The sequence below is a fragment of the Scyliorhinus canicula genome, chromosome 2, assembly GCF_902713615.1.
Source record: "Scyliorhinus canicula chromosome 2, sScyCan1.1, whole genome shotgun sequence".
Classification (NCBI taxonomy): domain Eukaryota; kingdom Metazoa; phylum Chordata; class Chondrichthyes; order Carcharhiniformes; family Scyliorhinidae; genus Scyliorhinus; species Scyliorhinus canicula.
In genome coordinates this window covers 60,266,635-60,284,675 of record NC_052147.1, presented here as the reverse complement: position 1 = coordinate 60,284,675, position 18,041 = coordinate 60,266,635, and the positions used below count along the sequence as shown (strand labels likewise).

The window sequence follows — 18,041 nt, the reverse complement described above, 5'->3', positions numbered from 1 at the left end:
GAGTTGTTTAATTGCCCACCACCATTCGCAGTGGATGTGGCAGGATAGCAGAGCTTAGATCTAAACAGTTTATCGTGAAATTGTTTCTCTATTACACGCTGCTTATGTTTCGCACACAACATTCACTCAATTCACCGATGCATAGCATTGTGCCCAGTGCAAGTCCCACTATGTCAGGAGATTGCAGGAGTGTCACAAAAGGGGATTCGCACTGAACGAAAATCAGTTTTCCATTTGCCCAGCCTGCTGGGTGACAAGGAAGTCCTTCAGGGGCAGTGAGGGTTCAGATCAGGGGTTGCATGGCAAGTCCTTCCTCTGTAGCCTTCAGACCTTTAGGTATAACTGTAGTTGTCCTCCTCTAATCTTCGAGAATAATTTAAGACCAAACATGCGAGAAGACCAAAACTGGATACTTATTTGAGATGAGGTTAGCCAAGTCTTGCAGAGGGAGTTCTTCTTGCTTGTGGAGGGCTAAGATATTCCTAAAAGTTGCATTTGACCCGGGGGGGTGGAGAAAGAGGAGAAAGAAAGGGTTACGAGAGGGAGGACATTAGAGATGCATTGATAGTGGGAGGGAATATACAATTGTATGATTAATTCCCCCACTAACTACAATACACAATTACATCGTAGCCTCCCCAGACAGGCGCCGGAATGTGGCGACTAGGGGCTTTTCACAGTAACTTCATTGAAGCCTACTCGTGACAATAAGCGATTTTCATTCCATTTCATCGAATGTACCATCCAAAAATAGCACCCTCTACAGAGCAGCTGAGACTGTTGTAAAAGATACAAGCACAAGTATTTCCTTAACCTATTCAATTAATGATTCGTTAGTGAGCAGCACAACATGAACTGTCAGTTATACTATTTAATTCATTAGCAAATTAGGCACAGAAAGTGAAATTTAAAAAAAGTCTTGACAGAAATAAAGCAGGAGAAAAAAAAAGTTAAAACAAGCTATTTCTTGTAAACAACAATAATTAAATTTGGAGGGCTGAGACTACTTGATTTTCAGCATTGGAGAGGTTGTATATGAGAAACAATATTTAAGACTTACCACAGTCAAAAAGGTATTAAAACTGGAATGAATAAGTCATAAACTTTTTTGGCTAATTTAGTTCACATACATGATGGTAGTTACAGCAACTTCAACCTGTCCGATGGGCAATGTCCAAGGGGCAGCACGGTAGCACAGTGGTTAGCAATGTTGCTTCACAACTCCAGGGTCCCTGGTTCGATTCCCGGCTTGGGTCACTGTTTGTGCAGAGTCTGCACGTTCTCCCAGTATCTGTGTGGGTTTCACAGGGTGCTCCGGTTTCCTCCCACAAGTCCCGAAAGATGTGCTATTAGGTAATTTGAACATTCTGAATTCTCCCTCAGTGTACCCGAACAGGTGCCAGAATGTGGCAATTAGGGGATATACACATTTCCTTCATTGCAGTGTTAATGCAAGCCTACTTGTGACAAAAGAAGAATAAAGATAATCAAAGATCAAGTATTTGAATGGTGAGTCTGGCAGCAAGATACCATTTTCTGGAAGTTTTTGGGGAAGCACTACATCTCTAACAACAATTTCCAGATTTCTATGTTTAACTGCTCACATGCAGTCATCAGTGTTGCTGTCTGATTTGCACACAAACAGCCAACAGTTCTCGCCATTAACTTTACATAAAAATTCAGCCCATTATCAATTCTGCACCAATTATTTATAGTAACTACTGTTTCACTATATTTAATGCAATTATAAACTTGCATCAGGAAACAAATGTCATTGTTCCTGAACACAATATAATTGAAAGTGTTAATGAAGAAACCCTTGGGCATGCAACATAATCAAATAGAGCGCTGCACTAATGTGATAATTCACTACTATTGTCAACGACAAAAAGGTTAAAACAAGTTCAAATGTAATCTGTGCAACCCACAGCACTTTTCAAAAGTGATAAATAATCTCTGCAATTCGTGGAGGCTTTAATACTGGAGTTTTAATATTTAAAACATGAAGTCTATAAAAAGATGCCCTCTAAAAGTTGTCACACAAAATATGTAGAGTGTGTGGCAATATAGCTGTAGATAACATGTCTCCGCCCCACACAAAGATGGTGTAGAAACTGAACGTTTTCTTTCTGGAAAGCAAAACAATCACATTCAGAGAATCTGATTAGTTATATTACCTTGCAACTGCAGCCTTGCTCAAAATAATTAAAGGCCAGCAAAGCCAATTACTGCTTGATCTATTTAGAACTAACCTTCTTCCATTAAACTGTCAGTAGTTAATCCTATGCTGGTGCGCATAAAAGGACACTGCAGAAATATGATGCTCTGTTAATTAGAAAGGGCTAGGGATTCCCATAAATTATGAAGAATAAACTCAGTTGCTTAGTTCTGAGGAAGAATAAAGAAATCCCAAGGTTCTGTAAATGCACATTACAGGAAACTCTTATTCTTATTCCCTCAATTCAATGATTACAACTGCAGCTGATCATTTTTCCCAATTTACCAACCGAAAATCTACATTTAACATTTTTTATGGTATTCAAATTGTAAGTTAAAACTTTGCCATTGTTCAATAAAATACAATACAAGCAAAAAAGAACACGGCCTAAATGCATTGATTGTTTTTAATGTTGATTATGATACATTAAGCTTCCATTGCACTTTAAATATTATCTAATAATCAACCTGGAATATGTAGAATGCTAAGACCATATTGGCACAGATTTTGGATTTGAAATCACAGAATCTGTACAGTGCAGTCCATAGAGTCCGCACTGGCTCTCTGAAAGATCATTCTACCTAGTTCCACTCCCCTGGCTTTTCCTTAAATCCCTGCACATTCTCTCTTTTCAGATAGCAATTTGATTCCCTTTTGAATATTTCTATTGAACCTGCCTCACCTCAGGAGGTTCGTTCGAGTCTCCAACCACTCTCTGGGTGAAAACAAAGATCCTTGCATCATTTGTACTTCTTTGCCAATTATTTTGAATCTGTGCACTCTAGTCCTTCATGCTAGAGTGGGAACAGTTTATCACTACTTACCTTGTCCATACCCCTCAGGATTTTAAAGACTTCTATCAAATCTTCTCTCAGCCTTCATCTCTCCAAGGAAAACAGCACCAACCTCTCCAATCTACCGTCATAGTAACAGTTCTTTAAGCCTGGAATTATTCTTGTGAATCTTCCCAGTACTCTCTCCAATCACTTCACATCCTTCCTCATATATGGCACCACTGAACCCATTCTCCAAATGAGGCCGAATTGGTGTCACTTACACAAGTTCCTTACTCCTGTATTCATGCGGCTGTGAATGAAGCCCAAGGTACTATATGCTTCAACTTATTCTGAACTGCTCTCTAAACATGCCCCTCTCTCAACATGCTCCGCCACCTTCAATGATTTACGTACATATACACCAAGATCCCTCTGTTCCTGCACCTCTTAGAGTTTCTCCCTTTATTTCATATGGTCACTCTATATTCTTCCTGCCAAAGACGATCACTTCTCTGCATTGAACTTCATCTGCCACTTAGCTGTCCAACCACCAACATGCCTATGCCCTTTTGAAGTTCAAGACTATCCTCACAGTTGACAATGTTTGCAATCTTCGTATCATCTGCAAATTCTATGCCCTGAACACCAGTCTAGGTCATTAATATACATCAAGAAGAGCAAGGGCCCCAACACCAAGCCCTGGGGAACGCCACTACAGACCTTCCTCCAATCTAAAGAATAACCATTTATCACGACTTTGTTTCCTGTCATTCAGGCAATTATCCAAGTGCCTACTTTCCGTTTACTCCACAAGCTAGAATTTTGTTCACAAGTCTGTTGGTGACACTGTATCAATGCCTTTGAAAATCCATATATATCGCATCAACAGTTTTGCCCTCATCAACTTTCAATGTTACCTTCTTAAAAGACACCAAGTTAAACATGATTTTCCCTTAATGAATCCATGCTGGCGTTCCTTAATTATTGTGCACTTGTCCAATTGATTATTGATTTTGTCCCGAACTATGTTTCCAGAAGTTCCCCTACCGCTGAAGTCAAACTGGTTGATCTGTAGTTGCCGGCTTCATCCTTGCACCCATTTTGGAACAAGTATGCAACATTCACAACCCGAGTACTCTGACACTATCGCATGTCCAAGGAAAACTGGAAGATTATCGTTAGTGCCTTTGCAATTTCCACTCACTCCCCTCAGTAGCCTTGGATTCATTTCATCTGGTCCCGGTTTTAAGTAAAGATAGGCGAACACCTCCTCCTTAATTGTAAATTGAGTGCACCAGTTATTTCTCTCTCCCATGGCCTGAGTTCCATCTTTTTTCTTGCTGCAAAGTACTCCTCTAATACCTCCACTATACCCCCTGCCTCCATGTGCATTTCCCCTTTTTATTTAAGAATCCCCAAGCTCAGTTCTCTCTTTTACCATCTTTTATACATGCTTATGGAAGGATTAGACTTCCCTTTTATGTTAGCTATCAGCCTCTCCTTGCTTCTTACAAGTTTTTTTTCATTTCCCGTCTCATCCTTTTATAATCAGCCCGATTCTCTTTTATATTTTTGACCTGATATCTCTCATATGCACACTTCTTCCTTTTCATCTTCACCTCTAACACTCTAGTTATCCAGGGCACTCTCTTCTAATGCATTTTCTGCCAACATCTGACTAAAACCCACTCAACTCAGATGCATTCTCATCCCAAAGTTGGCTTTCTCCAATTAATAAATCGCTGCTCTGGATTGCTCCTTGTCCATGCCCATCCTAACCCATATGAAACAATGATCACTGTCCCCCAAACACTGATATTTGATCCACTTGGGCCAACTCATTCCCCAGAACCAGGTCCAGTGCCTGCCCTCTCATTGTAACCACATTTCATGAGCCCTTTCCCCTCCCTTTGTAGCATTTTACCCCCGTCTATTTATGGATAATTGAAGTAAGACAGCAGAACTGGCACCTTTTGTTGTTTTACCGTCATTACAACAGTGAAACTCACATGCGCAATCAAACATGGCAGTCCAGAAGCTGCGGTCAGCAGGCGTGATTCACCCAATGGGAACAAAGTCCCATAATGAGCGCATTTAGCCCCATGTTTCCCAGCACTCGTGGTGCCAAGAAACACATGGCTTTTCAACACGACTCGCGCTGTGTAAGGGGCCTGAATGGGGAACTTGCGGCCAAGGCCAGATATAGCCCCATTTGGTGCAGTGTGGAGCTCTGCTCACCAGAACTCCCCACTGTAGCGAGAGATCAGAACGCTATTTTTAAATGGCGACCCAATCGCAGAATCCCTGGAAGCGATTCAGAAGCCCCCCCCAACCACCCCGACAACAGCCAGCCCGATAGCAGACACGCAAAAAATGTCAGTTTGGAATCTTGGCAGTGCCAGAGCACCAACCTTGCCAAAGGGACCTCTGATCCCCTGGGAGAACCCGACTGCCACTCCGCCTGGTTATGGGGACCAGTGCTGAACGACGTTTGCTCGAGGCCTCTGAGGCAAAGGGAATGAATACCAAAGCCTCAGGTATCTCGGGAATCTGCACGTAGAGTGAGGCTATCTGTCTCGCTCTAATGTGCTGATTTGCCAAAACGTGATCCTGCCTACAATGGGCGTGATTTACATCACAACATCTCACGAGACTGCATTGGACCTCATGGTGTGTTGAGAGTCGGGTATATCCCAGGAGCGGGGTCTCCCAGCTTTTATCGCCCACGCTGCACGGCGGCGAGCTACTTTTCCGGTGCAGCATGGCCATTGGATCGCGCCCAGTGATTCTATATTCCTTCATAGCAAGTCCCCACAGATGAAAATTTCAGAAATCACTTCAATTGATCTTCAAACTATTAATTATGCTGTAAAAACAATGGCAATTACATCAGCATACTAAAAAGTTCCCCATAATTTGAAAATATTTATTTCAATGTCTGTAAAATTAATTTAAACAAGTCTGCAAAATTAATAAAAAGTGAAAGATAATCAGTGCTTTTTCCTTCCTGGTTTGCTGCACTGAGATTGGTTGCTTAGCATGCTTGATGACATCTCTGTTGCTGGACCGAAGAATCAAAGCGACCTCAGGAAAGAGAAAATTATTGCCAGAGAGATTGCTGGACTTTTGAGGGCAGCTTTCTTCAAGATCAGCAATGAGAGCCATCGCCTCGCCACTAAATGGGAAATCCAGGCTATTGCAATGTTGCCATTACCATTCCTCCTAAAATTTTGAAAATACTGTACTGATAAATGTTATGATATTGTAACACGATTAATCACAAAAAAGTGTATTGTTCTAAGCAATCAGAAGGCATCCTTTAAAATCAGTAGAATTTTCACATCTCCTGAAAGTCACGCAGAAAATTTGTTTCAATGCAATTGTTTACTATGTCCAAACTAATATTTTCAAGTTACTTTTCTTGAAGAAGCTATTTCCAAACAGATCAGGATAAAGGCAGATAATAGACCTCAAACCGGAAAAGACAGTCATGGACAAAGTGAATGGAAAAAAAAAGTAACCCGAGAAAGATACAAAATGTTTCTGCTGGAGCCTCAAGTGCAAAGCCCTCTTTCAACAATAATTAATTTACCTCTCTCATCACCCATGGCACCTTCCCATGCAATCGCAGAAGGTGTAATGACCTTTACCCTCTTCCATGCTTAACATCCCAGGCCCAGAACACTCATTCCAGGTTAAGCAGTGTTTCACTTGCATCTCTTCCAATTTGGTCTATTGCATTCGCTGCTCCCAATGTGGTCTCCTCTATATCGGAGAAACCAAATGCAGACTGGGTGATCACTTTGCTGAGCACCTTCGGTCTGTGTGCATTCAGGACCCTGGCCTTCCTGTTGCTTGCCACTTTAACAAAAGACCCTGCTCCCATGCCTGTCCTTGGCCTGCTGCAATGTTCCAGTGAAGCTCAACGCAAACTGGAGGAACAACATCTCATCTTCCGGTTAGACACGCTTCAGCCTTATTGTCTCAACATTGAATTCAACAACTTCAGGTGATTAGCTCCACCCCACCTCACCCTATTTGTTTTCATCCCATTTCATTTTAACTATCTTTTACCATTTCTTTCTTGCCTTCCTTTTTTAAATAAATTTAGAGTACCCAATTTTTTTTCTCCCCCAATTAAGAGCAATTTTAGCATGGCCAATCCACCTAACCTGCACATCTTTGGGTTGTGGGGGTGAAACCCATATTTTCCAGCATTTTCTCTTTAGTTTCAGATTCCATCATCCGTAATAATTTGCTTTTATCCTCTTTTAACAAACTGGAGATCCTGGAGCAACCACAACAAGACTTGAATCTTTGGTCAACCACACAACAAAGCTGCCTGGACTGAATGGAATCCATGGACTTACGCACTCAAGCTGTCGGGCATGAAACCTGGTAGGGAAACTTCTGAGTATCAATCCCATCAGAGGCTGGTCCTCAAGCAAGCACTAATGCTGTTGCTGCCAAACCACTGGAAACGCAAAGGGATTCCTCGATAAACAATACAAACGAGAGCAAGAAAAAACTCAAGAAGCAATGGCGATTTGTCCAGTGTCTTCTGCATGGTTAATGGACTTCATCCTCATGGATGCTGGTCTAGTAACCAAAAAAAAGATGCGCTGCTAGGAAAGATGGTAACCCACCAGGCTTTCTACACCATCTTGGCCCACTGGCAAAACTATGGCTGCTGGCACTGCTGTCAACTATGGCGGAGAGAATGACCACATTCCCCAAAGCTGCTGTGAAGTGACAGTAGCAGCCTTGCTTAAACAAATAAAGCAACAGGTGACCCTGGGAGCTACATACCCATTTCACTGCTCTGTAAAAGCTACAAGCTCCTGGAGTGGCTCATTCTTTTAAAAATTAGCCTCATTATCAACTCATCCCTCCTCCAAAAGCAGTCTGGCTTTAGGCCCCCACACAGTTGATGTGGCCAAGTCCTTGCTCTCACCACAAACATTGAGGCTTGGATCACAACCTCAAGACTAGATGTTCATAGATTTTACTTCAGCCTATGATATTGTATGAAAACATGGACTCTTGTTCAAACTGCCCCTGCTGTCATGTGCTAAATTACTCCAGCTGCTGAGGACATTTCTGAATAAAGAGTAATGAAAGTCTGCCTACAAGATCAGCAACACAACAATAATCTTCCATAGGGCAGTGGCCTGGCACCGATACTTTGTAACATCCACAGAAGCAACACGCCTGCTCGTAAAAATATATTTATGCTGATGTTATTTTCTTGACAACTCAGACAAAATTTTTCCAGGATATGGGAGCCATGCTCTGACCGGTCAAAAATTCTGTAGGCAGGACCAGACGATTTGAAGAGCAACCAAAAGTCCACAGACTCTGTGCAGCAATTTCTGGTCCCACTGAAAATTCCAGTCAATGGACATGAATTTTTGCACCCTTCGCAACATGTTCCACAGAAGCGGCCTGCCATTGGCTGGTGGAGCTTCAAATTCTCTGCGCCCCCACCGCAGGAACAAAATGGTCCCACCAGCAAGAATGGCTGGAAAATTCTGGCCAATCTTTCTACAAATGGAGACTACCTCCAAACCCAGCCAAGTCCATCATCTCTGCATTCCACCTTCAATACTACAAATTTCACCTTCTGAGGAAGGAATGACCTGACTCCCACGTTTCTTCAAGTGACCCTTGCCCACTCCCTAACTTATCACCTCCGAAAGGCTGCCCAAAAGACCAAGACACGAATGATCATCATCCACAAGCTCGCTGACACAAGCTGGGTATCCTTCATTCTTGTGCCATAGCTCTGGTCTTCTCAAGTTGTCACACCAAACTAAATTGATACATAATGAGGATAATCTCTGGATCCAACTCCAGTTCAGTAGTTAACAGTTCTCTCAAATATTACCCTCCCTGCATTCAACGGTACACAGCAACACGATGTGAAACCCATATCAACTATAACTTTGGCCTCCCTATCCAGAGAGCAAGAGCCCACACCCACCAAACTCACCACATGGCTCCAGGAAATAAATCAAACACCTCTGAACTCCATATCACTGATTAAAATCGGGAGGAAAGCTTGGGCAAAAACACACTTACAAGTCTGCAGCCCAACATCCCAACCAGACTTCAATTTCCAATCACCTGCAACCCCCCCCCCCCCCCCACCCCCCACCCCCCCGGGCCAAAAAAACATATAGACAAACCTCATAGAATATGGACCTGGCATGGCACCTCAAAAACCTCATAGAATATGGACCTGGCATGGCACCTCAAAAACCTCATTTGGCTGCGATTGGGGAAACATGACCTAACCATGGAGCACACAATAAGTTGCCCCAACTCAATTTGGAGGGTGACATCCTAAAGTTGCACTCCAAGAGGCCATAAATTGGTTAGGGAAATTTACTTTAAAGATGTAACAATAGCTTCCACACCAAAAGCCATATGAACGGAGGCGGCTGCAAAAAAGGGCCCTAAAAAAAAGGGAGAGATTTACTAGAGAGCATGAAAACAGAGAGACATTAAGGTCAGTGCAAAATTAAAAGGGGGGGGGGGGGGAAGAAAGAAGGGGATTTGTAACGAAGAGTGAGGCCAGGGAAAGAGGAGGATGGCAGCAGCAGAGGGAGTAGGAAACAACATTCCCTCTTAAACTGCGAGAGTATGCAGTAATCCCGAGCAAGGGACAAGCAAACCATGCTCAGCGAAGGGAAATTAAAGGAAATATGATGGTGGGGCTGGGGGGAGAGATTGGGGTAGAGTTGAACAGGATAGGCAAAGGAGCAGGTTGGGAGAAACTGATAAACATAGACGACATCAAAAAAATAGCCCACCTGCAGGCAAAAAAAGAATGGGGGCACTTGCATTGACACAGAGTTATTCAGAAATAGGCAATTCACACAAAGATAAAAAGGGCCCATTCAGAGTTTTGGGGGTTGAGAGAAGTGGACACGAATCTGTCAGGAAAAGGGTACTTTTAGAAAACAGACAGAGAAATCGCAAAAAGAAAATTAGAAGGGGGGTAAAGAGGAAGGATACTGGAGAATTAGGGCAGGCACGGTGAGGAAGAGCATTGACAGAGGCAGACAGAGGACACACAGTGGCACGGGCACAACTGAGGGCGAGCACTTTTCATGGGTGAGGGACTGACACGCAGATGCAGATTGAAGGTGGGGAGGGCAGATGCAGATTGAAGGTGGGGAGGGCAGATGCAGATTGAAGGTGGGGAGGGCAAGCACAGAAGGGGAGAGGGGGTGAGCCAGTGTCAAAGAGGAACAAGAATATCCAACACCGGGGGGGGGGGGACGCGGGCAGACAGAGATGCAAACATTACTTTTAACCAAAACCACCCTGCCGCCGGACTCTCTTACCCACCCCAGGACGATGAGTTCTCCGTACTTCACGGGATCCTTGGTGGGCGCGCTGTGATCTTCCTGACTTGGTGAAAACATGAGTGGCGCTCGGGTGTCCGATGTTCACCGCTCAGCAGTGCTAACCGACCGGATCCCCGGGCACACCATGAGTTTCGCCGTCCTACGTGTTTTTATTTGTATTCCCTCGCTGGCGGACGGAGTGCTCCCTGTTGTCCCCTGTCCTCCGACGTCGACGTCGTCGTCGTCCTCCTCCACCGGGTTCCTGGCTGCCAGTCGCCCCCGACGTTTCCTGCATCGAGAAAGAACGGGGGGGGGGGGGGGGGGGAGAGAGAGAGAGAGAGAAAACCGTCAACAATCAGATTAGTCAGCTGGCCGGGGGAGGAGTCTACCAACAACTGCACAGCCGGGAGGTAAACCCGCGGCCACTAGCACAACAACAAAGAGCTCTCACATCACCATTCAGCTCGATTACACGCACGTAATGTCCAGCCACACAGCCTATTCAGAATTTACTTCAGAAATGCACGGGTTAGAGATGTAAATTTTGGAAGAAAGGTCATCCAATGTATCAGTCCCCCCCAACCCCCCACCTATTGTTTTTTTTGCTGGGTCTGAAGGTGTTATGTAAACAGAACAGACGGAGCCGCCGCGTGAAGCGCGAGCGTCTGGAAGGGAGGGGGAGCTGCGGAACGAGACAATTCAAATAATGAGCATCAGCAGCGCGCCCGCGCGAGCGAGCCGTTAATGTGGTCGCCGCGCGGGGGGGGGCGGGCAGCAGCTCATTAGCGGCAGCGCCTGCCGAGGGGCGCGGCTGCAGCTGTCAACTCCATCAGTTCCGAGCTGAGAAATAAAGCCCCCCCCACCCCCGTGTTAAACTCATTTGTGCCCGATCGGCGTGGCAGATGTCGGTGTTCTGCCCCTTACCCTGCCAGTGACTGTCGCCTGCTGCTTGTTGGTCAATGGAAGCATAGATTTAAATGTGTTAACGGAAAAGCTTGAGCTCCCGCTCTCACTCTCTCTCTATTGAACCTCGGTCCCCGGGCTATGCTGGTACTGCCAGATCCAGCGATAACAATGAATTCGCTGTTTCAAAGTGTCCCTTCCCTCCCCCCACAAAAAAAGGCCTGTCAATAAAGCCACAGAGAGCACAATGTAACAGCTGCGATACGTGAAACTCTGTTCATCCTTATTTAACTTTTACATTAGGGTGATTTGGTACTTGTTAAACACATTATCCACACCCAACACTGATTAATTGGTTTCTTATGATTATAAATGCCCTAGGAATAGCCCACAGTCAAAATCGTCATGGGATTATTTTTACAAAAGGAATTGCAAAAACGTTTTAAATCAAGGCAGCGATTAAGTAAATTGTATTATATGATGTACATATTTCGTTTTCGAAGTGAACGCTTGAACTTCAACTGTTGCCAAACCACAAAAATTACGCTCAGTTCGTCAGTCATATGAGCCTGTGAATCCTCTCCCACCCGTTAAGTATATTAATTGATTTTTTTTTAAAAAAAAGGTAAACCAGTTCGTGGGCGAATTTCGGAGACATTTACCAAACTACCGCGATGTCATCTAAAATGTCAAACATCTGATCTAATATATTCCACCAAGTCTCGATTTCCTTTTTAAAATTTGAGAAATCAACACTGAAAAATGTAAAGGGAAAGAAAAACAGGAAATAGTGATTGTGGCATCTAGCTTTCGGGTTTTAAAAGGCTGCAGGAGGAAGGACATACTGAGGTAAAGTAAGAAGTTCCAAAGTTTCTAGCCTAAAATTCTCTTTCAGAACATAGAACAGTACAGCACAGTACAGGCCCTGTGGCCCACGATGTTGTGCGGAACAAGGGCAGCACGGTAGCATTGTGGATAGCACAATCGCTTCACAGCTCCAGGGTCCCAGGTTCAATTCCGGCTTGGGTCACTGTCTGTGCAGAGTCTGCACATCCTCCCAGTGTGTGCGTGGGTTTCCTTCGGGTGCTCCGGTTTCCTCCCACAGTCCAAAGATGTGCAGGTTAGGTGGATTGGCCATGATAAATTGCCCTTAGTGTTGGGTGGGGTGACTGGGTTATGGGGATAGGGTGGAGGTGTTAGCCTTGGGTAGGGTGCTCTTTCCAGGAGCCGGTGCAGACTCGATGGGCCGAATGGCCTCCTTCTGCACTGTAAATTCTATGATTCTAGTCTGAAACTAAGATCAAATCAATCATTCCAGTGCACTCCATATGCCTATCCAATAACCGCTTGAAAGTTCCGAAGTGTCCGACTCCACTATCATAGCTGGGAGTGTGTTCCACACCCAAACTACTTTCTGAGTAAAGAACCTACCTCTGACATGCCTCCTATATCTTCCACCAGGAACCTTATAGTTATGCCCCTTTGCTACATCCACCTGACAAAAAAGTCGCTGAACGTCCACACTATCTATCCCTCTCAGCATCTTAAATACCTCAATTAAGTCACCTCTCATCCTTTGCTCCAATGAGAAAAGCCCCAGCTCCCTCAACCTTTCCTCATAAGACCTACCCTCCAATCCAGGCAGCATCCTGAGTAAATCTCCTTTGTACCCTTTCCAATGCTTCCACATCCATCCTATAATGAGGTGACCAGAACTGCACAGAATACTCCAAATGTGGTCTAACCAAGATCTTGTACAGTTGCAGCATAACCTCAAGGCTCTTAAACACAATCCCTGTTAATAAATGCGAAAACACTTTAGGCTTTCTTCACGGCTCTATCCACTTGGGTGGCAACTTTCAGAGATCTATGGACATGAACTCCGAGATCTCCCTGCTCCTCCACATTCTTCAGAATCCTGCCGTTAACCCTGTAATCCGCATTCAAATTTGTCCTACCAAAATGAATCACCTCACACTTATCAGGGTTAAACTCCATCTGTCACTTTTCAGCCCAGCTCTGCATCCTATCAATGTCTCTTTGCAGCCTACAACAGCCCTCCACATTATCCACTACTCCACCAATCTTGGTGTCATCAGCAAATTCACTAACCCAACCTTCAACTCCATCATCCAAGTCATTGATAAAAATCACAAATAGCAGAGGACCCAGCACTGATCCCTGTAGTACGCCGCTGGTAACTGGGCTCCAGGATGAAAATTTACCATCTACCACCAAGAGCCGGTGCAGTCTTCTATGTGATAGCCAGTTACTGATCCAATCGACCAAATTTCCCTCTATGCCATGCCTCTTTACTTTTGGAGACCATGGGGCACCTTATCAAACACTTTACTAAAATCCATGTATACAACATCAGCTGCTCTACCTTCATCTATGTACTTAGTTACCTCCTCAAATCAAACTTGAGGCAAGACTTACCCCTCACTATTTGTGCTGACTATCCTGGATTAAGCTGTATCTTTCCAAATGATCATAAATTCCATCCCTCAGGACCCTTCCAATAATTTACCTATGACCGAAGTGAGACTAACCGGCCTATAATTCCAAAGGTTATACCTATTTCCTTTCTTGAGCTACAGAGAACTGCAGTCCCAATTAGAAATGAAATACTTCAGGTACCGACTGTGTTTATTTGTACAAGAAGGAAAAGTAGGACAACTCGTTGAGCTCCCAGGATGACAAAAGAACTGAAGTGCAAAACGTAGCAGAAACAGGGTGACCAACGCCAGCCCAACAATCATGGCATGGTTATGGCCAAATGGCTATTTGGTGAGATTTAGATAGACTCAAATCAAGTAGACCGCTTACTCTAAAATCTCCTGGATTAGCTTGGGGCAGGAAATCAAGAGAAAACATACAAAAATGAAAGGAAATCCAAGGTACAGATGCAAATCTACATGCAAATGTAAAGCAATCCACACTTCATGGTTGTTGAAGTGGAGGTGATGCTGTTGCATGAAGTGGGTGTGAAGTTGGACCTCTGCCATTCCATAGTACCATCCTCATGGTTCAATAACTAGAGATGCAAGAAGGCGCAGCTGCATGTGACCATCCTATGCTGCATGCTAGCTGCAGTTATATTTGCAGCAGATGTCACACTTCTCAGTTTACCCCTTTCCTGATCTATGTTTGCCATGGTCTTGGCAGATAGACATGTCAGGGTCTGAAGACTGGTGACATTTTGGCAGATGCCATCAATCAGAAAACAAGGGCTCTTGATCATCTTGCCTTGCCTTCTTATCAAGGGGCTGGTTTAACACAGTGGGCTAAACAGCTGACTTGTAAAGCAGAACAAGGCCAGCAGCACGGGTTCAATTCCTGTATCGGCCTCCCCGAACAGGCGCTGGAATGTGGCGACTAGGGGCTTTCACGGTAACTTCATTGAAGCCTACTTGTGACAACAAGCTATTATTATTATTACCAATGCCATTGAAGGATTAACTTGTAATTGAGGTTCTTCGGAGTAATTTCTTTCTCTGATAAAGTAGAACATTGAAGTGACACTCTGTTAAAGCAAGAGGTGTCTTATAAACTTGTGGTGAAGATATGATGTTTGGATATGGACTTGGATAGGTTGGGATATGTGGATAGGGTGGGAACGTGAGCTTAGGTGGGATACACTTTCGGAAGGTTGGTCCACACTCAATGAGCTGAATGGCCTCCTTCTGCACTGTAGGGATTGTATGGTTCTATGAACAAAGTTTATCCCTTCATAAATTATCTCTTCCTCAAGTATAAGTTTCAATCAATTAGAGGGCAGCACGGTAGCATAGTGGTTAGCACAAATGCTTCACAGCTCCAGGGTCCCAGGTTCAATTCCCGGCTTGGGTCACTGTCTGTGTGGAGTCTGCACGTTCTCCCCGTGTGCGCGTGGGTTTCCTCCGGGTGCTCCGGTTTCCTCCCACAGTCCAAAAATGTGCAGGTTAGGTAGATTGGCCATGCTAAATTGCCCTTAGGGTCCAAATTGCCCTTAGTGTTAGGTGGGGTTACTGGGTTATGGGGATAGGGTGGAGGTAGGGTGGTCTTTCCAAGAGCCGGTGCAGACTCGATGGGCCGAATGGCCTCCTTCTGCACTGTAAATTCTATAAACATTCTATGAAATCTCTGTCTTTGGTGTAACCATTCTCTATTTTAGCAATATAGAATCCCTACATAGCATCCCTCCAGTGCAGAAGGAGGCCATTCGGCCCATCGAGTCTGCACAACCCTTTGAAAGAGCACCTCCATTACCCTGTAACCCCACCTAACCTTTTGGACACTAAGGTGCAATTTAGCATGGCCAATCCACCTAACCCTGCACATCTTTGGACTGTGTGAGAGAGGGAACCGGAGCACCCAGAGGAAACCTACATAGACACGGGGAGAATGTGCAAACTCCACACAGACACATAACTATAATCAGTACACCTTTACTCTTTATAAGCTCTAAATGCTCCAGTCTACATGCTCTTCCCTATAGTAATAAAATTGTTGCACTTTCCAACTCGTGTATTCTTTCTAGGAGAATGAAACATGGATTCATGCATTGATGGCAGCTGGATGAGAAAAATTAGTCAACTCTCACCCCAAAGAAAAACATGTACTAGGTTTTCTTTCCAACCACGGAACTAACTGATTGTTCAATCTAATATGAAGCTGGGGTAATTTTAGTTTTGCAACTATTTCCTGCAGTCTGGTGTGTACAGACACTAGCTACACTCATTTTGAAATAGTTATCCAAAATGATGGGATCTATTCTAGCAGTAATGGAAAGTTCACAAAGTTCTTTATTACTCATTTCTTTACCAAATTTGCTCCCTAATGTTGGCACTGAGGCGCTCAGAAGCATTCGAACAATTCATCACATGGTGGTGCAGTGGTTAGCACTGCTGCCTCACAGCTCCAGGGACCTAGGTTCAATTCTGGCCTTGGGTGACTGTCTGTGGAGTTTGCACTGTCTCCTCGTGTCTGCGTGGGTTTGCTCCGGTTTCCTCCCACAGCCCAAAGTTAGGTGAATTGGCTACACTAAATTACCCATCAGCGTCAAAGGTCGGATGGGGTTACTGGGATAGGGTGGAGGCATGGCCTTAAGTAGGGTTGTCTTTCAAGGGCCAGTGTAGACTCGATGGGCCGAATGGCCTCCTTTTGCCCTGTAAACTCTAATTGCTTATCGCAGTTAATTAATGAAGAGGGAGATTTTTGAGTACGAGAGAAATCAAGCTAGAAATATAAAAAGTCAGTAAAAGTTTTTATAGGTACTTTGAAAAGAAAAAAATAACTGAAGTGAACATTGGTCCTCTGGAGAGTCAGTCTGGAGAGTTAATAATGGGAAATAATGAAATGGATGCATTGAACTGGTATTTTGTGTTTGTATTCACCATAAAGGACACAAATAACATCACAGAAGCATGTGTAAATCAAGAGCTGAAAGGGAGAGAGGAACTTAAAACAATTACAATCACCAGGGAGAACTGTATAGAATCATAGAATTTACAGTGCAGAAGGAGGCCATTCGGCCCATCAAGTCTGCACCGGCTCTCGGAAAGAGCATCCTCCTCAAGCCTACACCTCCACCTTACTCCCGCAACCCAGTAACCCCACTTAACCTTTTTGGACACTAAGGGGCAATTTATCATGGCTAATCCACCTAACCCGCACATCTTTGGACTGTGGGAGGAAACCGGAGCACCCGGATGAAACCCACACAGACACGGGGAGACCGTGCAGACTCCACACAGACAGTGATCCAAGCCGGGAGTCGAACCTGGACCGTCGAACCTGGACCCTGGAGCTGTGAAGCAACTGTGTTAACCATTATTTTACCGTGCTGCCCACCTATGCTACCGTGCTGCCCATAAGTTCCAAGGTCCCGCTGGACTTCATCCTAGGGTCTTAAAGGAAGTGGCTGCTGAAATGGTAAATGCATTGCTTTTAAATTTTCCAAAATCCCATGGATTCTTGAAAGATCCCGTCAAATTGGAAAATAGCAAATGTAACTACTGCATTCACGAAAGGACAGAGACGCAAAGCAGGCAACTACAGGCCAGTTAGCGGCACATCCATCATGGGGAAAATGCTCAAATCTATTATTAAGGGGGTTATAACAGGGCACTTTGAAAATCTTAAAGCAATCAGGCAAAGTAAACATGGTTTTGCGAAAGGGAAATCATGTTTGGCTAATTTATTAGAATTCCTTGAGGAAGTATCAAGCAAGGAGGATTAAATAGAACCCATAGATGTAGTTTACTTGGATTTCCAGAAGGCATTTGACAAGGTGCCACAACAAAGGATATTACATAAAATAAGAGCTCATGGTGTAACTGGTAACATGTTAGCACGGATGCGGGATTGGTTAGCCAACAAGAAACAGATAGTATGGATAAATGGGTAATTTTCAGGGTTGAAAAGATATAACTAGTGGAGTGCCACTGGGGTCTATATCTATATTTGAATGAAAGGACCAAATATGTTGGTTTCTAAATTTGATGATGACACATAGAAACATACATCAAAACAGACATGAAAAATAAAAGCAGGAGGAGGCCATTCGGCCCTTCAAGGCTGCTTTGCCATTCATTATGATCATGGCTGATCATCAAATTCAGTACCCTGAACCTGCCTTCCCCCCCATATCCCTTGATCTCTTTAGCCCTCAGTGTTACATCTAATTCCTTCTTGAAATCACAAAACATTTTGGCCTCAACTATTTTCTGTGGTAATGAATTCCACAGATTCACCACTCTCTGGGTGAATAAATTTCTGCTCATCTCAGTCTTAAAAGGTTTACCC

At 44.1% G+C, this 18,041-nt stretch overlaps 1 protein-coding gene across 5 annotated transcripts in view; it reads right to left on the bottom strand.

The window, feature by feature from the left end:
* Positions 1-18,041, bottom strand: part of LOC119954352 (E3 ubiquitin-protein ligase pellino homolog 2) — a 260,592-nt gene that overhangs the window by 137,996 nt on the left and 104,555 nt on the right. For 3 of the 5 annotated variants that reach the window (XM_038779572.1, XM_038779530.1, XM_038779556.1), the window contains exon 2: positions 10,351-10,638. Coding sequence is in view for 4 of the 5 variants with exons in the window: in XM_038779530.1 (XP_038635458.1) it covers positions 10,351-10,427 (77 nt within the window). In the remaining variant the exon portion in view is untranslated. Of the gene's footprint in view, positions 1-10,350; positions 10,639-10,800; positions 10,938-11,273; positions 11,371-18,041 lie in introns of those variants that run through there. The other 2 variants (XM_038779547.1, XM_038779538.1) reach the window with 2 other exon arrangements.